This window comes from Tiliqua scincoides, chromosome 2 (genome assembly GCF_035046505.1).
Source record: "Tiliqua scincoides isolate rTilSci1 chromosome 2, rTilSci1.hap2, whole genome shotgun sequence".
NCBI lineage: Eukaryota > Metazoa > Chordata > Lepidosauria > Squamata > Scincidae > Tiliqua > Tiliqua scincoides.
Window position 1 is genome coordinate 169,531,246 of NC_089822.1, and position 24,364 is coordinate 169,555,609.

At 43.3% G+C, this 24,364-nt stretch overlaps 1 protein-coding gene and 1 pseudogene across 1 annotated transcript in view; both read right to left on the reverse strand.

Moving 5' to 3' along the window:
• The window catches only part of ATP10B (ATPase phospholipid transporting 10B (putative)), a 70,065-nt gene extending 52,884 nt beyond the window's left edge, over window positions 1-17,181 (reverse strand). Inside the window, exons 1-2 of the mRNA XM_066612907.1 lie at window positions 16,907-17,181; window positions 13,189-13,383 (exon numbers count right to left, since the gene is read on the reverse strand). Coding sequence (XP_066469004.1) covers window positions 13,189-13,383; window positions 16,907-17,181 — 470 coding nt within the window. The remainder of the gene's footprint in view (window positions 1-13,188; window positions 13,384-16,906) is intronic.
• A 6,729-nt stretch (window positions 17,182-23,910) lies between these two features.
• Window positions 23,911-24,030, reverse strand: LOC136642498 (5S ribosomal RNA; annotated as a pseudogene).
• Window positions 24,031-24,364: the final 334 nt, after the last annotated feature.

Sequence of the window (24,364 nt, forward strand, 5' to 3'; positions counted from 1 at the left end):
CAGATGATCGGTTCCAAGTACAAGTAAAGGGCAAGCTTGCATTGTCCTTTTGGGGATTTGTTAATTGTAAGGCACAAGAAGCATTGTGGGTGGCAGCTGCAAGGCAAGGTAGTCTGCTTAAAGCTGTGGGCTCAGAATATTGGATCTATCAGTCTGGATTGCTTCAGATGAAAATAAAATAATAATAATAATAATAATAATAATAAACAACTTTATTTGTATCCCGCCCTTCTCCCTAAAAGGGACCAGTCAAAATCATCTGACTGGTTCCACACTATTACAGACATGTGTGCTCATGGCACAAACATATCTTGGCTCTTTCCCTCTTGGCCAGTTCTCTCAATTGCAAGGGGTGGTGGTGGTTTGTCTGAATCATCCTCCTACACTTGTTGCTAAACCTACTTTAAAATATGATTGGGGAAACTGGTCCTGCGCTGAAGGAGGGATCAGGACATTCCTGAGACATGAAAGCACCCATGTATAATTGCATGGGGGGCAGCTGAACAATGAAATTATTGTTCAAATGGGTCATCTATCAAGAGTCCAGGCAGGACAGACGAAACTGCACTGAATTGTTGTGCTGATATTCTGCTTTCTTATTGTCCAACCCCAGAATCAATTGTCACATAGACCCCTACCCCAGCAAGCATCCAACAATACTCAGTTTCATCACACCAAGACCACTCATCCCAAGGCCATGCCAGAATGCAAGGGCAATTCCTGGGTCAAAGAGATGAGGCTCTTACCAGCACAACGGATGAGTAGCAGAAGGCAGGAGGGAGGCAGATGGGAAATGGAAAGCATGGGGAGGGAAGGGCTAAGCTAGCCCAATCAATGAGGGGAAGAAAGCTCCATCAACGGGAGAGTGCAGCTGATGGGTATTTGTAAGCCACCTGGGGTGGGTACTGAGGCCTAACCTAGGAAGAGACAGAACCAAAGGGCATCCATATAACTTGAGATGGGCCTGTAAGGAGGAGACAGGCAGGGGATACCCCTGATGTTAAGGGCAGCCCTGCATCTTCCAACAAGGAGGACTGGCTTGCTCTCCACTCTGTGAGAAAAGTACCCCATGCCAGTGGAGGAGGACTCAAATGAGTGAACCCCCTCCCAATGACTCCTTCTGAAGTCCAACCAATAGCCCCGGCTACCCAAACCATTGAAAGGCTTGCCCAGCAGAACAGGACGAGGAGCCTCACAGCTGAGCAGGAGTGAAGTGAGTGAGCAACTGAGGTTCGGCCCAACAAGATGTCTTATACTTGCCATACTACAAGCCACTGAAACAATTCAAAGTGCATTTGATGTTTTGGGAAGCATTTTAATGAGGGAGAAAATTTTTTTATTTTGGTATATTTTTTTATATACCAGCCCATTCAGCATTCTTTGTCTGCAGAGAATTCACCATGGCAAGAAGGTTTCCTTTGACCTAGTTTAAATAAAACACTGTACAAAGAGGGTGTGGCATCATCAGTGATTAAAGACGCACCTGTATTCTCCACCTGGGGAATGGCACATTATTTCCTCCTGAAGTTTTGCCAGGAGAAAATAAGAGGATGCCTCTCTGACAGATGAAACAGCAGTATTAATTCACTGCCTGGAGTGCTCTGAATGTCACAGCATGCCTGTTATTATCATCATGTGAAATATCTGCTTCTTTTAGGGCTGAGCTCAGGTTAGCTCTGCTCCATGTACGCCCACTGTGGAAGCCGTTGAGACAAGCTGAAGATGAACAACAGATCAGGGCACTGAGGTGCTCCCCTCAGAAGCGACTCAAAGCGGCTCTGTCATTAGAGGTTGACGAAATGCAAATGGGCACCCAGAGCTGATCTAAGAGGTCTTGTGGTTTCCAGGCTTCCATTTATACACTCACTTCACACAGCAGCTTCTTATTTCTCTCAGAAGCCTGTGCATTAGAACTAATACAGAAAGAAACATCTCAAGGAAGCTGATCCCACAGTGAGAACTGCAGCAAAAAATGGTTGGGGGGGGGGGGAAAGATGTATTAAGCATGGATACACTCCCACCAGTATATTTGTGTGACTGGAGGACTCATGGACAACCATGTATCTCATTAATATACAAATATTCACAGAAAACATCACAGAAAACATTGAGAAAATAATAATGTGGTCCAATCCCATAGGGTCTATCAGCTGGTGGAACTAGTGACTGTTATGACAGTCTCCTGCAATGTACAAAGCCACATGCTGTCGGAGCACTGGCGGGGAGGCCACAGCAGCACTGCGCATGACAGTCCACTGCTGGGGGAGGGGAGGAACTATATACACCACCCTGAACTCTTTGGAGGAAGGGTGGTATAAAAATGTGAAAAAGAAAACAGAAAACACTGCATACAAACAGCACTCATGTCAGGCAAGCAATAAGGTTTGAATTAACCCTATTAGGTGGCAGAGAGGAGTTCAAGTCTTATGTAGCAACTGAAGTCCCACTTCACATTTTGAGAGCCATAACTGCAGAACTTACGTGCAAACTTGGGGAGAAAGTCAAAGCAAACAAATATGATGAACAGGCAACCTGCTGGCTAGTCAGTATCTTAGAAGACAAGGTTGACCCAACAGTTCATGATGCTTAAAGTGACATGTCAAAGGTGCTCCCCCTCTCCTCACATTGTCCCAGCCTCTGCTCCTTCCACTCTCCAGTGCTTTAACCCAACACTTCCCTCCTCTTTTTTCTCTTTCCCTTTCTTCCATTTACAATCCAGGGAGTGGAAGTAGAAAGAGGAGCAGTGGAAGCAAGTAAGCAGACAGACATGAGAGCCCCCCCCCCCGGTCTGCTGCCTGAGGCAACCGTTTCAGTGGGCCACATGATAAGCTGGCCCAGGATACGTATTGGGAGAAGTTTCCTATCTATAAGAGCAGTTCAATAATGAATTGAACAGCTATGGCAATTGTGCAATTTCTTTCCTTAGAAATTTCCAGAAGAAACTGGGTAGGTAGATGTAGGGAGTGCTTTCAGAATTGAATGCTTTAGTGCAGGACAATTCCAGCTGTTTCATTCTGAGGATTCTAGGGCAAAGCTGGAGCTACCTAGTCAGTTCATGGCAGAGGGAAATTCCAACTGATTCACAGCATAGTGTCTCTGCCGCTATGACACATCAGTTCTTACTTGTAATCATTTGATATTGAACACCACCACTCTTATAGAAATCAAACTATTTGCTGCTTTTCTGGATCTAAAATGGCCTTCTGTGTTCTCAGTAGAAATCAGCTACAGGAAAAAATGCATAGGAATGTTCTCTGTGTTGACAATAAGAACCCCATAGAGAGGAGTTAGATTATTTCTTCTTACTAAATGTTGCCATGATACTGTACAGTGAAAGTGCTAAATAATAACAATGATAAAGATTTTAATTTGGGATCCAGGCTTTTATTGTGTTTTATTGTTTTTAATGTTTTTATATGTATATTATGTTTTTAATGTTTTTAATTGTGAGCCGCCTTGAATGTCCTCATGGGATAGAAAGGCGGGGTATAAATCTCTTAAATAAATAATAATAATAATAATAATAATAATAATAATAATAATAATAATAATAATATTTTATTATTATTATTATTGATAAACAGGATGTTTCCCTTATAATTAATTATGAGAAAAATCAAGATAGCACTATTCAGCTCTGCAATTCATTCATTCAATTTTTAAACCACTCAATCCCATTGGCACACATTTGCTAAAGGCGCAGTCCAAAATGCCCACTTGGCTCAACTTGCACCGGCTGATGAGTGTTGCAAAAGTGCCATAAAGCACTTTCACGCCACTCTTGGGGGAGATAGGCCTCCCTGCACCGATGCAGGCCCTGGGGCTGGGTGAGTTTGACCTGGCCAAGTTCGGCCTGTGCGGAGGTCTGGGGTGACGTGGGGATGGCAGGAAGGTGATGGGAGGGAGATGTTTTGGGGTGGGGGGGAGGTTCTGTGAGCCGGCCGTTGGGGCGCAGTAGGCGGAACTAGAATCCAGCACTTATGCTGGATCCTAGTCCCATTCCTGGGCAGCCTAGGCTGCTTGGATTTGTGCCACCGATTTAGGTGATGCGGATTCAAGTAGCACCATTGGAGCTGCTGCACTGTTTCCTGGGGTAAGGGGAATTATTTTCCCCTTGACCCCAGGTTGACCTGCAGTAAGCCCCAAACTTGCACTGGATATAGTGCAGGCCCGTTGGCCTGTCTGTTCCAGCACAAGTGAGGATCGTGTTGTGTTTTTTCTCCCCCTTCTACATTTTAATAGCCCCCCCCCCCGGAACTTACAATCTATAGTAGTAGTAATATTTGAGAATAAATGAGGAGAAATGAGCTTAAAATAACATTGTTAATAAATTTTTTAAAAGAAGAACTTGGGCTTAAGCGTGGAGGCTATATTATCTGCACAGCTCTTCCCAGAAAGTAAGCAGATACCCCAGGTCCTCCTTCTCTAGTACCAGCACTAAATGCCAATCATGACTGTTGGAACTGCTGCCACCGAGTTGGATTGTTAGGGAGAGGAGAGCTCCCCTAGGTGTAATGGACAGTATCTAGTTCCAGACAGTATCTGGAACGACTTAATAAGATATCCCACTTGGGGTCAATCTTTTCAGAATCAAGTACTACTGTTAAGAATTCCTGCTTTGCTTTTTGATGCATTTATAGTGCAATCCTATGAATGTCTACTCAAAAGAAAGACTCACTGCTTTCAATAGGACTTAATCCCAGGAAAATGTGTATAGGTTTGCAACCAAATTCTTCTTACAATTCTGTTTCTGTACAATGGACTCTTTGAGGCGCATTAGGCTGAGAAACAGTGACTTTGCTCATGACCACCAAATGAGCTTCATGTTCCATTGTGTATCTCAACCTGCATCATTTATCTGCTCCCTGACCATCCTTCAAATCCATATTGACTTCAGGTTAACTAGCTGTCTTAGCAAGGCCTACTACCTAGAGTTTTTTTTTTTTCTATCTATGGTGCATAACAAAATGCAAAAACAGTTGACTTCAACCTTTTCTGTGCTACGACCACAACAAATAAATAAATAAATAAATAAATAAATAAATAAATAAATAAAAAAGAAACAGATCAAGGACCCGAGTATCAATCCCTGCACCCCATACCAGGACCCTATTATTCCACTCCCATTGCTGCACACTCCCTGCCTTCATAATGCCCTCCCAGCAGCATTCACTGTCGCCAAATATACTTATTAGAGAGACCAAAAACAGTCATCAGGAAGCCAGGCACTAGTGAAAGCTATTTCAGCACAATTGCTAAGAACCTGAGCAGGACTGGGACACAGTCTCCTGGTACCTGAAGGGATCCACCAGATGCCTCCCCCTTTAACTGGTGGTGCTCAAGTTCAGTGGTCTTCAACCTACTTCATTCTTGTAAGTTATCATGACCCCACAACTGAGGCTTTGCAACCCCAATGGGTCCCAACCCCAAGGCTGAAGAACACTGTCCTAAAGCACTGAAATATTTAAATGTCTCAGGGCACAATCCTAACCAGATCCACTCAGAAGTAAGTCCCATTTTGTTCAATGGGGCCTACTCTCAGGAAAGTGTGGTTAGGATTGCAACCACAATGTGCTGAATATAAATATTTTAGAAGTCAGCCCAGCCAGCCAGGGGCACCATATACTCAAACTACAGAAGCAGACAGTATTGCTAACAACTATGTCCCACTAGGAACACAGTATATTTTCACCAAACTGTCTCAATATTTATAGGCATTACTCAATTCACAATTTACATTCTATTATTCTGAGAAGTGGTGAAGGGCATTGCCAAGGGAAGGCTAAGCTCATTTGCTGCTTGGAACTGTGGCTGTTGTGCTGCCCATTCCCCCCAAAGTCTTTTGCCAGTGTGCAGTTGACAACCACAAAATCTTTCTGGGCAAACAAAAAAAGTCATTTTTCTGGGCCCTATACTGCTCTGGGCCAGGGTATCTCAGAGATCGCCTACAATCCGTACAATCCGGCTCGTCCTCTTAGGTCATCAGAGAAGGCCTTTTTACAAGTGCCGCCGCCTAAGGAGGTATGTGGGGCGGCGGCAATGAAATAGGGCCTTCTCAGTAGTGGCACCAACATTATGGAACTCCCTTCCGCTTGACTTGAGAATGGCTCCCTCTCTTGAGATTTTTCGGCGAGGCCTGAAGACCTTTTTGTTTAAACAAGCCTTCTGAGTTCATGGCCTTTTTAAACATCTTTTCTATATCTTTTAGTATTTTTACAGGCCTGATTCCTCTATGATTTGCTGCGTTTTGCTCTTTTTATCTGACTTTTTATCTGCCTACTGTTTTTATGGGTATCTGTTAATGTGTTTTAATATGTTTTTATTTGCGGTTAAATTATGTATTAAATCTGTTTTTAATCTGTTGTAAGCCGTCCTGGGTCCCTTTGGGGAGAAGGACGGGATATAAATAATAATAATAATAATAATAATTATTTTTCCTGCTTTCAAATCAGGGTTAAATGACAAGCCTAGGGATGCAATGTACTGTACTGTTCAGTAGAAATGGCAAATAGCTTTGTTGGTCATAAGCTCTGTGCTGTGGAAGAATAGTTCTTTTGGTCTTGCCAGTTGATAAGAGATCGAAAAAGGGCATCTATGCAAACCAACTTCTGATGCCTCTCAGCTGCTGCATCAAAGCTAGCAACAAAAAGACACATGCTTCCTTCTAAAGGATTTCTAACATGCCACTATCACTTTGCCATTTCCTGATCAAAGGTCATAATGTGTTCCTTAGTTTTCATGACTTATTTACATAACTATGTAAATAACAAACTATCATAAAACTGAACAGCTCTAACAAGGAACAAATAAAAGGCAAACTCATCTGTACATTAAAAAAGATCAATGTGGGTTGACAGCAGAGAGGTCAAAGACCCACTTATCTTTGTCTCTCAAGGAAGGGGCAAAGGCTAGAAATGAGGAAGTGGCAGCACAATAAATAGGAGGGGGGAAAATTGTGGCTAGGAGGCAAAGGTTCCAGTGGAAAGGATCTTGATTAGAATATTGATAAAGAAACTGGGAATAGCTTAGGTTCTCAGAGGAAGTTGTGTTACACCTGCCCTAGTTGCCCTAGTAACATCTAGACTGGATTACTACGTATTATGAATCAAATATAGAGCTGTTTTTCAAAAGTGTTCAGAAATTTTAGCTGAGGAAGACAGCAGCAGTGAGAATTCAGTCTAGAGCTGTTTTTGTGGGTCATCCACTGTTGTGCCAGCTTCACTGTCTTCCAAGCCACTCTCAAGCGCAATTCAATGTGCTGGTTATAACTTAAAGACCCCTATGGTGTTGGATCCAGATCCTGAATGGACCATCTCCACTCACAGTAACCTGCCAGTCCACCCATATTGTCATAAAGAATACTTCTCTGCATTTCAACAACATTAGAAACTCAGATGGTTGATGGGGGAGAGAGGACTTTCTGTGTGGTAGCATCTAGGCTGTGGAACTCCCTAGCCCCTACCATGGGAAATCTATCCGACTCCTGCTCAGATAGTGTTGAGATACCATCTGGACTTTTTACGTGCCACAGGCCTATGACCTGGCAGTGCTTTCTTTGTTCCCGTGTCTCTTCCTTCCGCTTTTGGATTACTGGCTGTGTTGCTTGCTATTCTGTCTTTTTAATTTTCGTATCTGATATTTAATATGTTTCTATAAGCTGTTTGGTCATCTCAGGAATGAGACTGAAAAGCACGATACAAGAGTTTTAAAACACAATGAAAGTAAAGCAAAAGACTAATTGCCCAATTGTTTATTGAAACTTCTAGACCTCATGGTGAACCAATTCCTTAAATGACAATGAAGTCCTTTCAATATTGTCCTAGCTGAGTGGGAACTGTTCTTCTGGTACCAGTCCCTGTGGGACAGCAGTTAATTGATCCAACCCTGTGGGCAGGATCAACAGAGCAGGTCTCAAATCTACTGAGAAGCTGGTACCAATTCTGTGGGAATGACTGCTAATTAAGCAGTTGGCTCATTTTGGTTAGGGGTCTTCAAACAACAGCCTGCAGGCCACATCGTGATGTCACTTCCGAGTTTGCCTGGAGAAGGAGGAGGTGCTGATTGCTTCGTGATCTGGCTGCCACCCTCATTCCTTCTTCTGTGGGGCTCCTCCTTGAAGTGGGAGCCTTCACAGGAGAAGGAACAGGGTGGCAGCCAGATTGTGAAACGGCTGCTGTCAGCAACTCCTCCTTTTCCAGAGTACCCAAACATCATGGAGGAGGATGTGCTGGAGGAGGTAAAAACTGCACTCCCCCACCCTTGGTGTAGTGCCTGTGGCAGATGCCCCTCAGGTGCCGTTCCTTGTTACATCTCTTATTGGGGGATCCTAATTTTGTATTCATGACTGGAGGTTTTATGCTTTTTATGATCTGTTTATTTGAATTGACTGCAAATTGTGTGGGATCCCTACTGATGATAGTTTTATTCCAACTTTCCCCTATCTTCAGTCAATCAATCAATCTTTCTTTCTTGAAGCAATAGTATGATAAACAAAACACCCTCAAAAATATACTGTGCAGTGTATTTTCCTAGATTTGAACATACTGGGTTAGAGTTTAAAAGCCGGTCCATGAACAGAACTGCTTCAGTGCACTCATGTAAGGACCTCTTCTGGAAGGAGCCCTTTCACGAGCACAACTCTCCTTTTGTGAACTGAAGGTGCTGTTCACAGAGCAGTATGTGAAAGATCGAATCCACTCTTTATTGACAGTCCATAGTTACCAGCAACCGTATTTCATGTCAGATGGAGGCCCCTATATTTTCATATTTTACTACAGAGATTATGTCTATGTTCCTAGTACACATAACAACCCTGAAATGGGCGTCTTTTATCTTATTCATTTTATCTTCATATTAGATAGGAAATACTGTTCCTACCCTTATTAATAGAATGTCAGATTGGCTCATTAGTCAAAAAATATATCAACCACTTAAATCCTGAACACAGCAGACCATAGTCATAGACTGAGGGCTCAATCCTATCCAATTTTCTAGCACCAGTGCAACTGCAGTGCAGCCCCAAGGTAAGGGAACAAATGTTCCCAATCCTTAAGGAGGCCTCTGTGACAGCTGCCCCACCACAGTGCATGCACCATTGGCACAGCACTGGAAAAATGGACAGGATTGAGTCCTGAGTGAACAACAGAACATTTTGGGAGAGAAAATACAGTAGCTTTCTAAATGATACATGCAGATGGGCCAGTCTAAGTTTTACTTGCATGTATTTCGAAAATTTTTTTTAGAAGCAACATCCCTCAGTCTTTTAATAATTTGGGCATAAGGAAGAACTATCTTTTTGTAAGAGATGGGAAGGGAATTTCAATTTCAAATTTTTCTGATGTAGTTCTGTTATGCTATTTATATTATGAATCTTAGACACAATGGTGAGAATCTGATTCAGACATCATGGTCACTACATTGCTTGGCTATCAGGGCTATTGCCTGTGTCTTCTCCCCTCCCTGCTTACTTCATACACTTTGATCCTGACTTGCCATAACCATGGTTTTTCAGTTTTCTCTGAAGTGAGCAAACAACAGTCACCCTACCATAAACCATAATTTGCCTGTACTCCACACCCGGAAACCCGTTCAAAGTCATAGTTTCAAATTCTGGCTGGGAAGAGCACTAATGTGCTCAGTTCAGACATAACAGCAAACTATGGTTATTGTGAACCAGGAAGTGAGGGAGAGAATTAGAGAGGAGATGGGGAGAAGAGAACATTTAAACCCGAGCATGACCCTGAACTATGGTTATTGTGAATCAGGAAGTGAGGAAGAGAATTGCAGGACAGAGGGGGAGAGGGGGACATTCCAATCTGAGGCATGACCCTGATGGCCAATCCATGCTTTGGCATGATGTCTGAACAGAGCTGTGGTGTCCATTGAACTTTTCTTTGAAGTGATACCACTAGCTTAATGAGCAGTTCACTGTGAAACCAAGAAACTAGAAATTTTAACGCAAAAAATATTGCTTTGATGCTGTTTACAATAATTTAAAGCAGAGGTAGTTGAACTGGTGGGTCACGACCCACCGTTGAAACTTAAAAGGGGGCACTTTCTCCTTAAGGGAAGTGGCCCAGGAATGGATGCCCTGATGGGGCTGCAGCAATCGTGGTGCTGTGGCCACCCAGGGGCATATGAACATATTTGGGGGGATTGCAACCTCTGAAAGGATTGTGGAGGCTCATAGCCCCCCCCCCCGCGAGGCTCCGCTCTGCAGTAGTAAGCTCCTATCTGCAATTGGAGCTCGCTTCTGGGTTTCAGTTGGAGCTCTGGAGCTCAAAGCTTCCAAAAACTGGCCATACAGATCAACCAGACAGATCAGCCACTCCATGGTGTGAGGAGAAGGGAGCTTTACCTTTTTCTCTCTCCATCCACTTCAGCCCTCCTTTAGCTGCTGTTTGCCCCAGCAGAGAAACTCCCAATTCTGCCAACAGGAGTTCTCTCAAACAGAAACCGTAGAGAGTAAATCTGGATTAGGTTCATGATGGAGCAGAGACTGTATGCACTATATTCCTGATCTCAGGTCCCCTTGATTTGACCTTGATTTATTTTTGTATTAAAAAAATTAAGCCTGCCAATCCTAATAATGGACTTAGCATAATATCTAGTCTGCATTCAGACTGTTGTCTCTGATGCTGAATTGTATGCTGACTGATAGCCAGAAGTTTCCAGGCAAACATATTTGCATTTGTGCACGATTTACAACGTTATTCCAGGAAAAGACAGACGGTTTTCCTATCTAATATTTCAAGACTAAAGACATTTCTGAAACATCCCCAAACAGCACACATCAAGGTATTTACCTGCTGTATATCATGCAGCTCATGTAATTGATCTCTCTGTCCATTTTGAATCTCCGAAAGTCCTCCCAGGCATCTTTGATGGCTGTGATGGCCATTATCACACAGACCGGGATCACAGATATACCTGGCTCAAATGCATTGAGCACCGGCACAAAGTTGAGTGCGGCGATGGCCACAAAATATAAATTGGCAAAGCGGTGAAATTGCTCAAAGATGTTTTTGGGGATAAACGTCAGGATGGTGTATCTCGTGGTCTTGATTTTGTTGCCAACATAATGTCTGTTTGTGTTTTCTTTCCACTTGTCTTCAAAGGGCAAGTTAGAAACAACCACTCTCTTGCTGCCTTCTTTCTTCTTCTTCTTCCTCCTCTTCCTCCTGTCCTTAGGTTCCTCATTCTCTGAATCTGAAGCAACATTTTGGCAGCACGGCCTCCTGAACTGAAGTATGTCCCTTATGAATTCTATCGAGCACATTTCCTTGACATCTTTCTGTGCCTTAAAAGTTTCACTTACCTGGAGGGTTTTAGAAAATCAGAGATTCACTATTCTATCCAACTGCTATATGCAGAAGCACTGGGCTGAGTTTAACCGACTTCTTTCATTAGCTTGTAATCAACACCTGCCGAACACAGGCGTCACCCAGACGCAAAGGTATCACTCTCCTATAAACCGGTTCTCCTGTCATCAGAGTGAATGGCCCTGGGTCCTAGTGCTTGCACTTTGTGCTGAGGAGTGATGAAATAGTTTCTGACGTTTATACCTATACAGAATCTATTGCATACAGCAGTGAAAAGCAGAAGACTTTTCAGTCTGTCGCCCAAAAACTCACTTGAACTGTTCAGGTAAGCTTTGCATCTATATATATATATATATATATATATATATATATATATATATATCTCCTGAGCTGTGTAACTCTGTGTTAAAAAAAAAATCACATTTCAATGCAAAGTTATTCATTCTTTACAAAGAAACTAGTTCACATGCTGCCCATAGCTGAATGTTACAATCTGTAATGCAGATCTGTCACCTTGTAGCTCAAGGTAGCTAACAAAAATCAATAAACAACATATACAATAATCATATAGAGTAGACCATGACAATTCATGTCCACAACAGAAAACCAAACAGCATAATCCAAACAACAACAACAACAACAACAGGTTAGATCAAATAAAAGATTTTTTTATTTGAAAATTTTTTTAACCCACTCGAAAATGTCAGCCAAGATGTGTGGTCCTGATACCAGTTGAAGTGAGTTCCACAGGCCCTGTTGCAGGGCACTGTGTATCTGAATATCTAAATAGCAGCACCTGCAACTGAACCTCACAGGATGAGCAGACTCATGTGGTCAATGACCACAATGCTGAACAGGAGTCCTCAAGCACCACATTCTGGAAACCATTCACCAGGAAAGATTAGATCCACCATCACCACAATCCGCACCCTAGACAGAAACTCCAAAAGAATACCATAGCTCAGTGGTTCTCACACATTTAGCACCGGGAACCACTTTTTAGAATGAGAATCTGTCAGGACCTACCAAAAGTGAAGTCATGACTGGAAGTGACATCACCAAGCAGGAAAATTTTTAACAATCCAACTCACCCTTACCCAGGAGTGAGTCCCATTTACTATCATTGTTGAAGAACATACATAGTAGCTTGTTCAAAGTACAGGTCTGTAAAATTTCCCCAAATGCAGTCACATACCATGGTAGCATCAAGTCTAATATATTAAAAATAAAATATTGAAATGAATGGGGACCCACCTGAAATTGGCTCAGTTTAAGTGGGTCCCAACCCACAGTTTGAGAAACACTGCCATAGCTGATGATATTGAAAGTCATGAAGAAGGAAGCAAAACCAGCAAGGACTCATCTCCCCTATCTTGATCCCTGCACAAGTCATCCTCTAAGGCAGCAGTTTTCAAACTCTCAGGGAGAGTTTGAACCATATTAAGTTCTTACAAGGGCGGGGGGGGGGGCGGGCGAGGCAGCAACACAATCCCAGGATGGGCAAAAATGTATGCATGGTACTAAAATGACATGGCCACTGAAAATTATCTTTCTCCACAAATTTCTTTTGGCATTTCTTGTTTCCAGTATATTTAAAGAGTAGACCAAGATGATACAGACCATCAGCCTCTCCAGTATTACCTGAATCATGGAGCAGAGAGGACTGAGGGGTTGGAAGTCAAAACCGGCTAAAACAGGTCATAGTTTTATTTGATGAATAATTTCCAACTCTTTGACCCTATGATGGGCAAGCACTGCAGCACTCAATCTTTCTACTGGGTAGAACTTGCAATGAGTCAATCATGATCATTGGCGATACAGTGGATAGTAGAGCATCATTTAATGAAGTTGAATAATTTTTACTTACTTATTGTAGGCTTTGGTTTTAGAGGAGTTGATCTGCTTATCAAATCTGTGTCTCTTATAATCTTCAGTGCCATCCTTAACTGCGATAACTAAAAGCACAGCAACCAAAGGTAACATTGTGATGTCCCTATGGAAGACTTCCAACTGCGGAAACCAGTTGATGACCACCAAGAACAGGAAGTAGACATTGGCCAACCTAAGAAGGTGATATGCCATTAAAAGAACTATAATGTAAGTTCACACATGTACAGAATCACAGCTCATTTGCCAACATCTGCCAAGAACACAATAGGGCTTCAGAAACCTTTTCTCAAACAGCAGTCTCCATGCGTCACATGGAATTGTCTTTTGAAACAGAGGGTAGTTTCACAAGCAGTTTATATGACTTGGGTGGATTCTGGTTAGCTGTTCAATAGTTGTCTGCAAGAAAAGAGTACTAACTGTAGTTTTTTCCTCCAATATCCCTTTTATTTTCATTTGTTTCATTTGCATTCACTTGTTTCATTTCATTCTTATTTCAGTTCATTTTTGTTTTAAAAAATGCCTGTCTTCCTAACAGTACCCATGCAGCTGCCCCCTTCCGGCAGTTATTTTAATTTTATTTGCCCATGTGCTCTAGGCTGTAGCAGCATCATGGTGCAGGGTGGGTTAACAAATGGTCACTGTCATGAAAAAATGCCCATTTGTTTCTGATTCCGCTTTGTCTGACAATGAATGCATAAACCTACTGCTTAGGTGCCAAAATTCCTGCTGTTTCATTGCCCGCAGCATCTATTAAATCATGGAGCTGAGTGGACTCCACTCAACAGCAGAGGAATCTCAGAGTTGTTGTATGAGTCACATGGATCTTAATCCAGAGATTGACAGAACAGCTAGCGGCAGCAAGTGAAACATGTCCAGAGGCAGTCTCAAAAACAAGTGGATCCATCCGCTGCTAAGGATGGACTAAGCAAGCAATTCCTTCCTCAGGTCTGGTTCAAGCCCTCTTGATGCCTGAATCCCATCTTGTGGAGCTGTCTCCTTGATTTCTTTTGTTCTCTGGCATGCAAAGGTCCCTGCTCAAATGCTCCCCTTTGTTCCTCACCATCGTCTGCAGTGCTTCATCTTCTGCTGCTGCACCATATGGTCCTATTCCTCATCTCAACAGACAGCCACCTCTGTTCCTGTCTCTAGTACCTCAAACAGGGAACCTACCAGCTCTTTGAGGGCAGTACAAAGCCCAGTCTGTCCCAGAATCCAATATCAGGTGCACAAATTCCACATATGTGGTTGGATTAAGAACTTGGTGAGAGGATTCCTCTATGCAAATGACTCCATACCTCCTCCTCCTCCCACCCATGAATCCTCCACTAGCACCATGCCTGGCTACAAGTCACCATGACAGGATACATCCTCCTGTCTCACCCAACTGAATTTCTACAATACATGCCAAGTCGGTGTCAACCTGCAGAATTAAATCCTGGATGAGTGCACATTCTTTTGCAATTTGGCATTAAGCAGTGACACTTTAAAAGATGATAGATGTGATATCATTTCAAACAGCTCAGATTTGGCAAACGCTTTGACAGAGATAGCAAATGAATAGAGGATTAATGAAATACAATAACATGTGTAAAACCTACAAAAGAATATTGCACATTTTATGGCTACTGTACAATTGGGACACAATTTGGATTGACTGACTGTTTTATATTCGCCTGCCATCTTTTACCCCACTGCAAGCATTCGATGGTGTGAGCTGTTAGCTATAAAATCCCATGCTAGAATGCACTTGCTCAGCTTTTAGACTTTCTGATTTCTCATTTTATGGGTGTTCAACAACATCGACTGGGCATATGAGTTTTCAGACTTCCTTGTCTGTGTTCTGGTGGAACTGGACACATTTTTTGGTGAAACTCTATAGCAGTGATGGCTAACCTTTTAGAGACTGAGTGCCCAAAATGCAACCCAAAACCCACTTATTTATCACAAAGTGCCAGCACAGCAATTTAACCTGAAAATTGAGGTTTTAGTTTAGAAAAAACAACTCATACATTAACATATTTTACCCACAATTATTCTTAACCCTTAATGAACTTTTCCTCTAGAAATTTGTCCAATCCCTTCTTAAAGGCATCTAGGCAAGTTGTCATCACTGCTTCCTGTGGCAAAGAGTTCCACAGACTAATTACATGCTGGGCAAAGAACTATTGTCAGGGAGGGGGTGGCTGCAAGACCTTGCCACTGCTCATTTTCTCAAACAAGAAAATATATTTTTTAAAAAAGACCCACCCACAGAAGTGGGCTCTAAGGCTGCAATCCCAGCCACTCTTTCCTAGGAGTAAGCCTCATTGACTCTAATGGGGCTTACTTCTGAGTAGACATGCACAGGAGCAGGCTCCAATCCCAGGCACTCTTTCCTGGGAATAAGCCTCACTGACTCTAATGGGGCTTACTTCTGAGTAGATATGCACAGGAGTGGGCTCCAAGGCTGCAATCCGAGCCTCTCTTTACTCAGAAGTAAGCCCCATTAGAGTGGATAAGGCTTACTCCCAGGAGACACGCACAGGAGCAGACTCCAATCCCAGGCACCCTTTCCTGGGAGTAAGCCTCATCCACTGTAATGGGGCTTACTTCTGAGTTGACATGCATAGGAGTGGGCTCTCAGGCTGCAATCCCAGCCACGCTTTCCTTGGATCAAGCCCCAATGACTTTAATGAGACTGACTCCTGAGTAGACATGCATAGAAGTGGGTTCTCAGGCTGCAATCCAAGCCACACTTTCCTGGGAGCAAGCCCCAGTGACTCTAAGGGGACTTCCTTCTGAGTAGACATGCATGGGCTTGGGCTCTTAAACTACCAGCACCCCTCCCCCCTTTTGACTAGGGCTGCAATCCTACCCTCACTTTCCTGGGAGTAAGCCCCACTGACTACAGTGAACTTACTTCTGAGTAGACATGCAATCCTACAGTAGGATTGGGCTCTGAGGCTGCAAGCCCAGCCACGCTTTCCTTGGAGCAAGCCCCAAGCAGCAGCTTTGCTGAGCCCGCCCGACACGCTGGCTGCGTGCGAGCCTTCCGCCTTACCCCAGACAGGGGAGGGAGGAAGCGCTCCCATTGGGCTACTGGTGGTGACTCCTCCCCAGGGGCCTGGCTCTTTTCCCTGCAGTCCATTCCTCCCCCCACCCCATTGGCCTTGCACCTTCCTCCTTTGCCCCGGCTGCTGGAGCCTTCCAGGGGCTGCGAGCAGAGGCTTGCGCCTGACAGCTGGGGCGATGGCTTCGAGTGCCCACCAACAATGTTCCTTGTGCCCTCCGTGGCACGCATGCCATAGGTTAGCCATCACTGCTCTATAGTACAGCAACTCCACTGAATGGTTTCCCAGAGTGATAGCTCTGTTAGGTTGTTGCAGCATAAACAATGAAGAATTTTGTGGCCCCTTAAAGACTGGCAGATAAAATTTGGCTTAGACGTCTGATGAAAGAAGAAAATTCTAGGCTACAAAAGCTTATGCCACAATAAATCTTTGTGGCACCATAGGATTCTGTTGCTTTTGAGCGTAACAGTAGCTTCACCCATACATTGACATAGGTTTCAGATTTTAATCTGAATGGTCATCTCTGATATGTCCTCACCCAATATATTTTGTTCAGTTTTACTGTTTTAATATTCTCATTCCTAATTCTTATTCCTAGTGGAATGTTTTTCTTTTATTTTAGCTGTATGCAAATACAGTACATACCTGTGAAACTGTTCAAATAGGCTTAGGGGTAAAAAGGTCAGTAAAGTGTACTTTGTGGTTCGTATTCCATTTCCAGAATAAACTTGAGAGACTTTCTCTGAGTCCTTTTGAAATCTCTCATTACTGGGAAACACCACCCTCCATTTGTTCAAATCGTATTTCTGCCTCTCGTAGTCAGATGACAACAGAGGCGTTGATTCCAGAGTCTGGCAGGGCCCTTCTCTAGGGTGCCGCCGCATCCAGCGATACAAAGCAGAGTCTACTGACAAAGCCATTTTCACATATAGGAAATGCCTGAAAGACACATGCAAAATAAGCGCTGAAAACCAATTCCTGTTTGGAAGTGAATGTATTTCAGGTGAAGGTTAAAGCAGTAACGAAACCTCAGTTAATATATTACCAGCATGAATCTGAAATTAACTGCTGCCAAGACAAAACACACAGAGTTAACTACTAAGACGAAAACCTTTTTGCTAACAAAGCTTTCTTTTTGCAGAGAGGTTCTGTTAAGATTCCCAAAGAGTACTTTTCACACAGGCAGAGCATGGAAGTGAGGCCATTGTACATAGTGGATGTGAAAACTTTGCAACGTATAAAACTAGGGGAAAGTGGATGCGCCATGTTGTGGAAGAATATGTAGATAGTTGTTTATCTGATCAGAGATCAGCTCTACCAGCTTTCTCAGTGGAGGAAGAAAATGACCAGGAGTGAAAAAGCATGCAGAAGCACAAAGCAGTAAGCAATTCTAAAATCCAGAGGAAGCCTTGAAACAATGATAAACAGCCAATCCTATCATCTGTCACCAGTGTCGATGTAGCTGTGCTCAAAAGGCACGTGCTGCATCTTGTGGTGTATGAGTGTGTGTGTGTGTGTGTGATGGGGGAGCCTTCAAGTGGCAAGTGAAAACATTTTGCATTTACCTCCCAGTAGGCTGCCTGATTGCCAGTGGGTCTCCTTGGACATGCACCACCTTCTTGGGTGGCATATATCCAAAGAGAGAAATGGGGGGGGGGGAAGGTTTTAAAAAGAGGGCACACAATCCACCATCACCACTGCCACTGGATCCAGCCCCTCCCACCTCCTAGCTGCCCCCAGTTTCTTCCCCCTCCTAATCCAGAAACACCCGTGGTCATCCTTCCCCCTCCCAGCTCATGGTTGCCCTTGCCACTGACTCACTGGCACTGGAGGATCCAGGGAGATCACTGCCAATCATATGCATGTCTACTCAGAAGTAAACCCCCTACAACTCAGTGGGACCTACTTTCAGGTAAGCATGTAAAGGACTGCAGTTCAAGACTGTTCTTTAATTGTGATGTAGGTGCATACCCAAACTGGTGGTGTTATTGAATTTTAGAATTGGGGACTGGAGGTTCAGAAACAAAGGCTTTCATTTCAGAAGTAATACACTTTGAGCAATTCACATCACATTCCCTTTGAATTTCAGCTAAGCTCACACCTTATAAATAAACAAGCTCATACCTCAGCTGCCCTCATCTTCTTCCGCCTTTCCCAAACATACATTCCAGCAACAGCAGTGAGATCTCTGGACTCTGAATTAGACTAGGGCTCCCAATCTTAAGACTTCCTAGGCTTTCAGGCCGAATGAGGGCCCAAGATCTCAACCCCTCCATAAAACTGACTGACAGCCCAGTCCAATCCTGCACTGTAACAGGCAGGCTACCTGGGTTGGGGTTTGCTGTGGTGCAATCCAGGGCAAGGGGAATTGATTCCCCTTACCCTCGGTAATGTTGCAGTGACCCAAATGGGGCTACTCAGATCTGCGCCACCTAAATAGATGGCGCAGATCCATGCAGCCCAGCACTAGGCCAGGCTGTCCGGGAGGAGGGTTAGAATCCAGCCTAAGTGCTGAATCCTGGCTCCAACCCCCCAGGCCGTCTGCCCATGGGCCCACCTTCTGCCTGCCCTCCCCTGTCCCAGAACATCCCAGACCACCCTCTCCCCATCCTACCCAGACCCCCATGCTGGCCAAGGCAGGCTGGCACAAACCTACCTAGCGCTGGTGCACCGGAGGCCAAATTTGGTCTCCAGAGGTTGACGTACATCTGTGCGCCAGTCTGCCTTCTCCTGCAGTGGCACAAAAGTGCCGTAAGGCACTTTTGCAACATCTCTAGGCTGGGGCAAAGGAGTTGCACTTGTCCAACCAGGACTTTGGATTGTGCCCTGAGTCAGTCACCTCAACAGCTTTGCAGAAGACAACCACCTACCTCCACAGAACTTTCACTGCTGCTTCTTAAATTCAAAAAGGAAGAGAGGAATAAAGCAGAAAAGGAAGTGTAGAGGAGATGCTCCAGTCTCCCAATCTCCTCCACACTTTATATCCTGTTCTGTTCCCCATTTCCTTCATGAATCCTGGAAGTGGAAGGTGGAGTGGTTAAGGAGTTGGTGTGGAGGGTCGCTGATGCAATGCCAAGTCACGGGGAGAGGTGGCATTTTTCACACTGCCTCAGCATTGAGAGATCTTGTTTCAACCCTGCTAGTAGCCGGATCTGAGGAACCATGCATTAATCAGAAAGTTGGTTTCCCAACAACAGCAGATGACAATAGTAGATAATTTTTTTGCTTACCTACTTAAAGTGCCTTAAGTGCTCTTCCATCTGAAATAGCTCAGTAACAAGTTCAATCTTGTGAAAAGTTGGCTAAGCTGCAAAGACCTGCTCAAAAACAGACACACCGATCTACATGAATGCTATGCCAGAATAGAAAACCACATGGTGCTCTTTTAGTAGAGCACCAATAAAGGAGCCATTCTTCAGTATGAACATGGTAAACCTGGCCTGACACATTTTGATGACATAGATTAGGCATCTCAGAGGGAAATACCTTAGATACTTGCCTATAGCATGTAAAATTTTTGCAAGGTAATCAAGCTCCAATTATCACTTCGCTTTACCTCCCGGTCAATCAGAGGGCAGAGCCTTTCAACTCTGAAAAGTTTCCTTTCTTAAAGCAATGCAGAGATCATTGTTGCTATAGTAACTTTTCTGGGAAATTCCAGCCAAAGTTAACCTTTTATTCTCTTCCATTCCCTTTTGCAAATTCTTTTGCAGCCTGGTTCTGTTTTGCATGTAGCAGAGATCTGTTTTTTTCAACACCAGGATGGGATCCTCCTTTCCATTTGAAGCAAAGTCCCAGGCTACAATTCAATGCACCATTACTTAAGAATAACACCCATGGAAAGTAATGGGTCTACTTCTGAGTAAAAAGGGTTGCAAATAAATGCAGCTGCATCTCTCTGCTGTGAATTGAATTGCACACTTCCAGTTATGTGTTATGGGTTGTATGTTGTATGTAGAGCTTCTGGCTTAACACACCAGACACCTTAAAGGTAGATTTGATTCATGGTTCTCCTGCAGTGGTTCCCAACCCTTTACACTTGCATATTTCTTGGCAGCCCATTTCCATAAATTGTACCCTTCCTATTAGCAAAATTAATAATACAAGCCCTCATCTCCTCTATATGAAAGCCCAGACTTCATGTATTCATCATATATTTTCTCTTTTTATCTGTTTGAAGAACAGAAGACTCTGCCTTTGCACTGTTTTGCACCAGAAGTGTCCTGAGAAATTCTGGGTGATTGATCACTTTCCATATTATGTTTCAGCTTTTTTACTGTGCTGGTTTTCAATCATTGGTTCATAGATGAATTGATGACCAAAAACTAGCTATCGGTGGGGCTTTCACAGCCAACTAGCTACCTCCCTTCCTGCCTTGCTGGTCCTTGCAAGGCATTCTGGAGCACAGCCTGCCTTTTTCTGCTATTATTCCATTCTTTTTCAAGTACCCCTAAAGGTCCTGTTGAGTGTCCCTGGGAGTACATGAGTACCAGGCTGGGAACTACTGTTTTACTGGTATGTTATTTACAGTGCACCTACTCTGATACTGTTTACAAAAAGGTGGTGAAGACCAGAATTTAAAAAGAATAACAATTCGTGGTAGGTTTTCAGGATCTGGCCTTGGGTAAAATCAGACAAAACTATAGTCAGACACCCCCCTAAGTTTAACCTTTGACTTATCTGAGGGTCATAGAAAATTCCATGATTTTTGGCTCAAAACCTGCCTTAGACTTATCTGTGGGATTGACTTATAGGCGAGTATCTACTATGGTAACTCCTTATTTAACAGTATTATTTGGTCATTTGTGTACACACAATCTTCTGTTTTAATGGCCAGTTTAATAGCTTTTGCCTGGTGACTGAAGGCAGCTCCTGATGCCATCAATTTCAAGAACAAGGATGTTCTCTTAAAAAACTCCTTGAGAGAATACCTTGAACATAATGAGTTATCTTATACCAGGGCAGATTGCTGATCCATACAGTTTGGTATTGTCTATGCAGACTAGTCTCTGCTCTCCAGCGTCTCAGAGAGGGGCCTTTCTTCCTGGGTTGATAACAAGAATTGAACCTGGGAAGTTTTGCAAAGCAGGTGCTTTACCACTCAGCCACAACCCCCTCCCCAGATTAATGACTTGAATCTTGAATCCAACATTGCTTTTTTACTCAAAGGTGTGATTGTAAAAAATGGTAACTTCAGAAGTGGCCCAGACAGTCTGATTTATTCAAGACAAAGAAAACAGGGGATATAAATAGGTCTGAGTTCTCAGCGCAAGTCTTGAAAAGGTAAACAATTTCAGTTTATAGGTTTTCCCAAACTGGATGCCAAGTTGCTTCCCCTACAGAAAAAACCAGCCCTGCTGCACCTGTACTCCTGAGTATTTGAAAGAGTTTTTACAAGAATAGGGTGTTAACTTTTGCATTGTAGGCACATTCCAAAGAAGTAATTAACTATATATGCCCTATAATTTCAGCTGGATAGCAAACAACAAAACAAAGGAAAAAAAAAACTTTTCAGGAGTTTAGAGAAGTTGTTTGCTGCTTGATGTCCTAAAATGCAGCTAAAAATGACAACAGAGAAAAGAAAAAAAAGTGTTGCTCCTTGTATCAGCTTTTTCATGTTTCAAAATGAATTCTGTATTTTTTTCAGAAAGGTTTCCATTTGATAACTTGAGGCATCATGTTAAATTGTCTGCTATGAGTACACTAACTTATAAGTACACTAACTTCTAACACTGTCCTTTAACAGTGTTAAATTCTGTTAAATAAACAGAATTCAGCTCTATTTTCATATCCCATTTTTCCTTTCCATTAAATCTCTCTGTTCCCAGAATGAAATTCTCTAATTAACTGATTTTGACCACAACAGACTGTACAGTACATATGTAGCTGTGCTGTATGTTTCTTATCTCTACTGCATATAAATTAATCAACCAGCCTATTATAATAAAATGGTCTCAAAGGCCTATAAGCAATTTCAATTAGAGAATGTTATTAGAATCTGAACTCACCTTGTTCTTAAATTGTTTTCAGCAAATTTTCATGCTGGCAAAACTACTTACACCCCAAAGCTTTCATTTGGAACATACTTTTTAAAGGTAACTAACACTACAAATCTTCCAACAAAATTAATGCAAAGGTAAAGAAGGCAATCAAAATGAGAATGTGTTGCACTGAGAGTTTCTGCAGAAATGTGGAAATATTATCAGCACATGGCCCTGGGAAGGCCTTGTCAGAAAATAGCTTTAATGCAGGCCACTAATGATAATGAAGTTTGAATTCAGAATGGATCCTGTAAGAAATAACAGGAATTACAATGAACAGGGGAGTGAGCTGGAGCAACAATAACTAGACTAGTTTAGAAAAATGGGTGGTGAGGGTCCCGTTGTAGTGGCTAGATGACTATTTTTGCATTATTAGAGTTGATCATGGGTGTCTGCCATCGGTAATGTGCCAGAATCTGCAAAAGCACTGGCGATAACTATTACTCTAAGAGACCAATCTATCTCATGCCAGACCAGACCATGCAGCACCACTGCATGCTATGGGCTTGGGGGGAGGGAATTAGCCACCCCAGACAAAGTAAGAAAAACTGTTTTACTGACCTCCCAGTAGGTTGCCTGGTCAATAATGGGTCTCCTCAGAACCACAGCAACTTTTCAGCGGGCATAAGGTCAAAGTAAGTCAGTGGGGAGGTCCAGGCCATGAAGAGGTGATAGAACCTTGGCATGCACTAGTGTCCCTTGGCCCAGCCCATTTCCCTCCTGATCCTCCCCTAACAGCCACTGCTGCTGGTTTACTTGTTCCAGCAGAGGTTCTATGGCCTGCTGGAGCTGATATGGGACTTAATGACTCCTACTCTGTTGATAATGAGTTGCAGAATGATGGACTGGCTGTTGCACCAGTGGTCCTGGTTTTATGCTGGTGGATTGCAGGATCCACCAGCGCAAGGCCAGCATAGGATTGGGCCATACTTGGCACATGACATACCCATACACAGAGACTACTGAAAGTTGTTTCCATGTAGCAGCAATATGTGTGCATGGTCACACATTAAGGGCACAATCCTAACCAGGTCTACTCAGAAGTAAGTCCTATTGTGTTCAGTGGGACTTACTCCCAGGAAAGTGAGGTTAGGATTGCAGCCTTATTTATATATTGCATTTGTATCACACCCTTTCTTCAAGGGTTTAAGGCAAGGTGTATGGGCAGGAGGTCTGGTCTAGAGGGTAGAGCCTCCGTTTGCCTGAAGATAACATCTGAAGGTTGCCAGTTTGAGGCCACTGGCACTGTGAATAGCGAGTCCTTGAAGCTGCTGACAAGGCGAGCTGAGTTATTCCACCTGCTCTTTGGTGTGAGCAAAGAAGCATCTTGGCTGCCCTTCAAGTGAAAGATGAAGAAGCTGCTTGTCAGCCTGCGTGAGAGGGAACTGGAGGCCAGAAGTGATACCAGATTCATCTGAATTGTTGTGCGGTTCTTGAAAGACAGAACCTTTCTTCAATTGTAAAAATCCCTATGGGGATTTAGAACAACCTGCCTATGTAAACCACCTTGAATTAAAGTCTGAGGAGAAATCTGACAACCAAGAAAGGTGGTATATAAATAGCTGAATTATTGGTTGGCAACCTTCAGTCTCGAAAGACTATGGTATAAGCCTACAGCACCTGGTATTCCCAGGCGGTCTCCCATCCAAGTACTGACAAGGCCTGACCCTGCTTAGCTTCCGAGATCAGACGAGATCAGGCATGTGCAGGGTAACAGTTGCTGTATTATTATTATTATTATTACTACTATATTCTCATTGTGTCTTTACAACAACTCAGCAAGGTCAATTTGATTGAGAAATAGGGACTAAACCAAGTTACTTAGTGAGCTTTATGGCTGAGCAGGAATTTGAATCCGGGTATCTGTGGTCTGAGTCTAGGGATGGCCCATGAAGAGGAATGAAATGTCAACTTTGAGCCATGGGCTGTGGAACAGTTTCTGGGGACACCCCATTCTCAGGTGTTGCCTCCCCCTGCCTGCCATCTGCTCCACCCAGATGATGTTCTATCCTCTTCTTGATGATTCTCATTGTAAAGTGACTGAGAAGAGGAGGGGAGAGGG